Source organism: Nicotiana tomentosiformis, chromosome 12, assembly GCF_000390325.3.
Source record: "Nicotiana tomentosiformis chromosome 12, ASM39032v3, whole genome shotgun sequence".
Classification (NCBI taxonomy): Eukaryota; Viridiplantae; Streptophyta; class Magnoliopsida; order Solanales; family Solanaceae; genus Nicotiana; species Nicotiana tomentosiformis.
In genome coordinates this window covers 13,023,322-13,030,236 of record NC_090823.1, presented here as the reverse complement: position 1 = coordinate 13,030,236, position 6,915 = coordinate 13,023,322, and the positions used below count along the sequence as shown (strand labels likewise).

General features: G+C 32.5%; 2 protein-coding genes across 2 annotated transcripts; both read left to right on the top strand.

Annotated features, from left to right (window-relative positions):
* The first annotated feature begins 1,985 nt into the window (after window positions 1–1,985).
* LOC138902252 (mitogen-activated protein kinase kinase kinase 20-like) lies at window positions 1,986–6,041 on the top strand. Its single transcript, XM_070190096.1, has 2 exons — window positions 1,986–2,895; window positions 5,878–6,041. Exons 1-2 carry the CDS (start codon window positions 1,986–1,988, stop codon window positions 5,967–5,969), a joined length of 1,002 nt encoding a protein of 333 aa, XP_070046197.1. The 3' UTR covers window positions 5,970–6,041.
* On the top strand, window positions 4,010–5,689 carry LOC138903508 (phosphoribulokinase, chloroplastic). Its single transcript, XM_070191752.1, has 3 exons — window positions 4,010–4,095; window positions 4,210–4,451; window positions 5,232–5,689. The coding sequence occupies exons 1-3, from the start codon at window positions 4,017–4,019 to the stop codon at window positions 5,478–5,480; spliced, it is 570 nt and encodes a 189-aa protein (XP_070047853.1). The 5' UTR covers window positions 4,010–4,016; the 3' UTR covers window positions 5,481–5,689.
* Window positions 6,042–6,915: the final 874 nt, after the last annotated feature.

The following is a 6,915-nucleotide window of genomic DNA, read 5'->3' as shown; positions in this document are numbered from 1 at the left end:
GAAATCGCATAGCTGATGGAATATATAACGCAAAGCAATTCAGTATCGAATTCACATGTAAATTGAACAATTAGCACATATAGAGTTTACACGAGTTACCTCTTGAAACGTGAACTAAATACGTCTTTTACATTAGCCTCCAATTCCAGAACAACTTAATCAAAATGCCATGACCAACACGATCACAATCTCCTAACGTCTCGTAGTCTTCTACTGTATTACTCAAATAATATCCGGAAAGAATAAATTTAGTATGAGCGAAATTTGAGAAAAAAAAAAAGTACCAAAAATTCGGCCATCCCTGCGGCAGAAAAACCCATGTATATATACACGCACAAGGTCAAAACAGTAGGGACCATAGAATTTAATTAACAAGGCTTTCTATTATGGAATTAATTTAAAAAATTTGAAATTAACTTCAACCGTAGTAAAATGCGAATTATTTCACTAAAAATTCGTAATTGTACTCCTTAGTTTAATTTCAAAATTTTTTCATAAAATCTCATTGTGTTTAGATTCAGATATTAATCAATCAATTTAAATTACTGACAATTTAATTTATATATCGATTACTACCTTTAGACATTTGCTTAGCCTATTTTATGCCCTGGATACAAAATTCACTGGGCGGGCTTATCCATAAAAACTTATAAGCTTTCAAAAAGGTATATTATCAATCTCAAAGTCGAGATATGGATTCTATCAACTAATTATTATTTTGTTAATGTAAGTATATTACTAGTAAAAATAGCACGGGTTAGCCAGTTTTTGGACTGGTCATTCAAAAAAAGGCAGCGTTTGCAAAGTCATTGAAAATTAGTCACTATTTTGCTGTAACACGGAAAGTTCCAGCATAATATACTGGATATCGATATACATGTGTATGAACTTCCATCATTTTATGCTGGAACTCCAACACGCGGAAAGTTCCAGTATAATATACTGGAGATTGGAGCAACTGTGTATGAACTTTCAGCATATTATGCTGTATCGGTATATTATACTGGAACTCTAGTATAAATATACTGTAGTTCGGGTAAACTTATGCTGGACCTCTAGTATAATATACTAGAGGTTCAGTATATTATCTTTACATGAAAAGTGGCTAAATTTCGATTACTTTTGAAATTGTAGCTATTTTTGAATGACCACTTGTAAATCTGGCTATTTTTGAATTTCTCCCTATATTACTATTGTCCAATTTACCAGGCTTGTTAAAGAATCTTGCTTTTAATAAATCAAAACAATAAATAACATGCACAACTAATAATAATTATATCAAGATTTAGAGTATAAGTACAAGAAGTTGGAATTAAATCATTCTCATAATCAAGATAGATTATATTTAATCTCGTGCTACAACGCCATTCCGGCGGTTTGTGCAACTTTGTCAATAAATTGTGACCATAAACTTTATGACTTATAAGAACCGATAATTTAATCTTCGTGTATAAGCTCAATTATATACACTAAATCATCTACTATATATGCAAAGCACACACAACAAATACATGATCTATTTAAAATAAAATTTTATTGAATTGAATAAATAAATAAATAAATAAATAATTATTTCATAAAAAATACTATAACAAAATGCATAGTTTATAGTATACCCTAGCAATATTTTTTGTTTATAGTGTCTTTTTTCTTTTTGGCAAGGTAGAATATTCCTAGGAGAGCTGGAAAGATTACTTATATAGATACGTGAACTTCTCATCAAATTTGTACCTATTAATTAACAGCTATTAGTAAGATTACTTGGAAAAATGGTAATCATTTGTTATAAATTACTACAATATAGGAAAAAGAGAAAAGAAACATATTTTGGAAACTTTACAACTTTAGTTTCTCGGCCCTAAAATAAAAACCTAGCTTGTAACTCAAGAAACACGTAATCATATGTTAATAGGGAAAAGGAAAACTAGGTAACTCCTACTTATATATAAGTAAGTACAGCAATAACAGAAAGTTACCAAAACAATATGGACGAGAGCAAGAAAAAAATTGATTCAATGGCGGCGATTACCGATGATCAAATAATATGGACGAGAGGCAAACCCATCGGAAGAGGCAGTTTTGGTATCGTCACTTCAGCAACAACAACAAACTTCTCCATTGATATTCCGTCGACAATCGCAGTAAAATCTGTCTTGTTTTCGCGTTCAAAGTCGTTACAGAAAGAGAGAGAATTACTACACGAGTTTCAAGATTGTGATCATGTTATTCGATGTTTCGGAGCTAATGTTACTGAAGAAGATGGGAAGATATTGTACAACATATTGCTCGAGTACGCGTCTGCCGGAAGTTTAGCTGATCAGATTGGTCAAAATTCAAGGCAAGGGTTGCAAGATTTTGAGGTAAAACAGTACGCGAAATCGATTCTATTGGGGCTTAGTCATATTCATGGAAGAGGTTTTGTTCACCGTGACATTAAACCAGATAACATTCTTCTTGTTGGTACTGATAAAGTTGCCAAAATTGCTGATTTCGGGTTCGCGAAGAAGGTTGGAGGAGTAAAGAGTCAGAAAAGAAAGCACGGACTCAAAGGAACACCTATGTACATGGCGCCAGAATCAGTTCTTGATAACGAGTACGGACCTGAAGCTGATGTTTGGGCTTTCGGATGCACTGTCTTTGAGATGGTTACAGGGAAGACAGTGTGGGATTGCAGTGAAGCTGACAACGTTGTTTATCTATTGTGCAAAATTGGAATGGGATCACCGGATTTGCAGAACAAAAGATTGTCAAAAGAGGCTGAAGATTTTCTGAAAAAGTGTCTTGTTAAGGAGCCGAGATCGCGATGGACTGCTGATATGCTATTAAAGCATCCATTTCTTTCATCTAATAATAATGTTGTTGTTCGTGAGCAGACAAGGAAAAAGGAACTTAACCCGTTTTTGTTTATTCGACATCTGTGCCGGTGAAAGTGATCCTTTGATTGTCGATTTCTGCAACGGAGATGGATAAGCTAAAACCAATGAAGTTGTTGAATTGCAGATCCAACAAAAGAAGAAAGCTACTAGAAGGATGCTGATTATCAGTTTTGATTAGAATGAGTATACAAATGTAAAGAATTATAGTAATGTAAAGAACTACGTTAGGAGCTTAGCCCGGGGTACGTAGGCAACCTGTGAGAAAACGAGAAATCAGGTGCAGCCCCTTGTATTAAACAAAAACAATTTTGTGTTTATATTTTCTGTAGTATTGAACAATCTGTATAAAAAGGCAGATTTTTGCTAACAGTGAGTACATTTTTATTTCAACATATCTTGCAGATTTATATATATGTTGTATTCTTCTTTGTTAGATCATGATATATAGAATCAATCTGTTAACTAGAAAGAGAGGCTCTTTAAACAATGACTAGCTACATTCTGTTTTAATGTATGCAGAGTTATGTTATATTCTTTTATTTCTTGGAATCATATATATATATATATTAGAGTAAGAACAGATAACATAACAAGCCTCCTTTGTATATATGTAAAATTAAACACAATGTTGGCTAAAGGGCGGGCATGCTCGACTAAAAGAAGAGGAAAGCTAAAGGGCGGGCATCCGATAAGTGGATTAATTAACAATGCTTGTAGAGGGAAGGTGTCAACAAAAATACATGTTATAAAAAATAAACAAATAGAGGAAAAAAGATGTATGACGTAGAAAAAAATCATTTTTGGGTGTTGAGTTACAAAAAAATATTTTCCATCAAATGGGGGAAATAACTTCCCCAACTTACGGATGTTAGTCATTTTTTGTACGACTATCTTAACTTTTAACTTCATATCACTCGTTCTTATTGATACTTAGATATATTATTATCAATTTTTAATACAAAAAGGTGTCATAAAATCTCTGATTTGTTGTTGTTGTTGTTATTATTATTATTATTGTTATTATTAAAGATTTTCGAGGAAAATATTTTCCATGAAAAATGACTCGATCTTGTCATACCAAATACACATGTACAATTCCCTTTTGATCTAATTGTTTCTTGAAAACTAATGCAGAGGGATATGGCTGAGAGAGGACACAGTCTTGAAAGCATTAAGGCTAGTATTGAAGCAAGGAAGCCAGATTTTGATGCTTACATTGGTATATACTAATTTCCCTTTAAATTGAATTTAATTTATCTGTTTTGGCAAATGAAGATTAATAAGATTAGTGAAATTAAAGGGTAATTAATTTTTTTGTTATATTTTTGTGCAGATCCACAAAAACAATATGCAGATGCAGTTATTGAAGTTCTCCTAACTCAGTTAATTCCTGATGATAATGAAGGCAAAGTTTTGAGAGTTAGACTGATAATGAAAGGAGTGAAGTATTATAATCCAGTTTATTTATTTGATGAACGCTCTACTATTTCATGGATTCCATGTGGTAGGAAATTGACTTGTTCTTACCCTGGCATCAAGTTTTCCTATGGTCCTGATACCTACTTTGGCAATGAGGTATGTTGCTCTATCTAGCTCCCTTTTGTGTTTGCTCGGATCCTCGAAAATTGTTGTCGGTTGTGTGTTGAGTCCTCCAAATATGATGCATTATTGGAGAATTTGACTCGACACGGGTGGGTGACATTTTTGAAGGATTCGAGCAATATACCTCCTAATGCTTGATTATAATGTATAATATCAAGAAGACAAAAAAATGCAGCAAGGTTTTGCTTGAAAGATTAGTGATTCATTTAATATGTCTAGATCATCAAAAGGGGTTAGTTTCATGTATAGTCACTGAATTTATTCACTATAACAATAAAGTCATTAAATTTTCTTGTCACATTAAAGTAACTAAACGTTTTTACTATATTATTAAGGTCGCTAAACTTTACTCGTTGTAATAATAAAATCACAACTATTATTTTCACATTAAAGTAACTTAATGTTACCTACTATAACTATAACAATAAATTTACCCACTATAACGGTAAAACCTCATCAAGATGACTATATATGAATCGAACCCTCACCAATTAGGTGAAAGTTCGGGTTAGTGAGTAAAATTTAGTTACTTTAATATAACAAAAAAATTGTGACTTTTATTATTACAGTAGGTAAAATTCAGCCATCATATGTGAAATTAGACAATGACTCAAGGCTTGTTTTTTGTCACCCCTCAATCATATAATATGGTTCTTCAAAGACAACTAGAATGTTACCTTTCTGTAAACCTGAAAATTGTCTGTTTCATTACTCAGTACATGTTCTCACTGTCTGTTTTTTGCTGTTAAATAGGTATCTGTCTTGGAAATGGATGGCCAATTTGACAGACTAGATGAACTCATCTATGTCGAAAGCCATTTGAGCAGTCTCTCCACCAAATTCTATGGTGAAGTTACTCAACAAATGTTGAAACATGCTGATTTCCCTGGCAGCAACAATGGAACAGGTTTTTTCCAGACAATCGTCGGATTAAAGATCAGAGACCTTTACGAGCAAATCGTTGCTAGCAAAGCTGCAGCACCAGTAGCTGCAAAGGCCTAAAATTCGTCGACAAGTATTCACAACTAGGCATCAAAATATCATCAATTTATCCCTTGGTTCTTCCCAAAACTTTACTTCAACTACTTTTCCCATCTTTCATGTTTTCATTTTTCATGGTTAGATGATTTCTTATGAATGAGAAAATGGGACATTATGTATTTGTTTCTAGTTGGAACTATGTTGAGATACTGTACAATAGATAAGCAAAAGGAGAAATGTAATGAAGCTGTAATGAAGCATAAGTAAGTCACTTGATCGCGATGGACTGCTGATCATATGCTATTAAAGCATCCATTTCTTTCATCTGATGATAATGTTGTTGTTCGTGAGCAGACAAGGATAAAGGAACTCAACCCGCTTTTGTTTACAGAAATTGCAGGAGAAAATGATCCATTAATTGATGATTTTTGCAGTAGTACAAAGCTGAAACCAATGAAGCTGTTGAATTGCAGATCCAACAAAAGAAGAAAGCTACTAGAAGGATGCTAATTATCAATTTTGATTAGAATGATTATACAAATGTAAAGAATTATACTAATGTAAAGAACTACGTTCGGGCTTGATCCCCATAGGAGATTAGTTGGGGTACGTAGGCAACCAGTGAAGAAAAGAGAGATCAGGTGCAGCCCCTTGTATTAAACAAAAATAATTTTGTGTTTATATTTTCTGTAATATTGAACAATCTGTACAAAAAGGAAGCTTTTTGCATGAAATTTTTGCTAACAGTGAGTACATTTTTATTTCAACATATCTTGCAGATTTATATATATGTTGTATTCTTCTTTCTTAGATCATGATATATAGAATCAATCAGTTAACTAGAAAGAGAGGCTCTTTAAACAGTGACTACATTATGTTTTAATGTATGCAGAGTTATGTTAGGTTTCCCAATTTGACAAGCACTATAGGTTTTTCTTTCCCAAATCTCTTAGGATAATGTGTTTTCCTAAACCTATAAGGATTATGAGTTTTCTAAAAATACAAGAAAATAAATCAAGCCACAAAATAACATAATCCAAATAATGTCGGATTTGATCGGGTTTTTTAAGTTTGGTTTTGGACTAATCATTTGGATATTTTAGATTTTCGATTTTAAGACTACAAGTTGAGATGTTTCTTCTTTTTACAAAAATGGTTATCTAAATGAAGTATTCAAGTATTGAAATCATCATCAAGAAAATGTAACAGAGATATTAATAAGTCCAATAAGAAGTAGTAACAGTAAGATCATGTCCTTCCTTTTACAAAAAGTCGTCCAATGTATCTAACAACAAAAAGGAAATTAAAGAGAGACCAAAAAAATACTCCTACAAATCCATAAGGACCGAAAGTATGCTTCTACATTAGTTGATCAAATAAATCGGCCAACTTACCTGAATTATCATCATTAGAGTTTTCAAGTACCTCAATTATTAGGGGTTAAATTGGATAAGAA

Excerpts from the sequence above, each read along its gene's own strand:
- LOC138902252 (XM_070190096.1), top strand. The coding sequence starts at position 1,986 with ATGGACGAGAGCAAGAAAAAAATTGATTCAATGGCGGCGATTACCGAT. Across the intron at positions 2,896-5,877 it reads AAGGAAAAAGGAACTTAACC|TTGATGATTTTTGCAGTAGT; the intron begins CGTTTTTGTTTA and ends ATGATCCATTAA.
- LOC138903508 (XM_070191752.1), top strand. The coding sequence starts at position 4,017 with ATGGCTGAGAGAGGACACAGTCTTGAAAGCATTAAGGCTAGTATTGAA. Across the intron at positions 4,096-4,209 it reads AGATTTTGATGCTTACATTG|ATCCACAAAAACAATATGCA; the intron begins GTATATACTAAT and ends ATTTTTGTGCAG. Across the intron at positions 4,452-5,231 it reads ATACCTACTTTGGCAATGAG|GTATCTGTCTTGGAAATGGA; the intron begins GTATGTTGCTCT and ends GCTGTTAAATAG.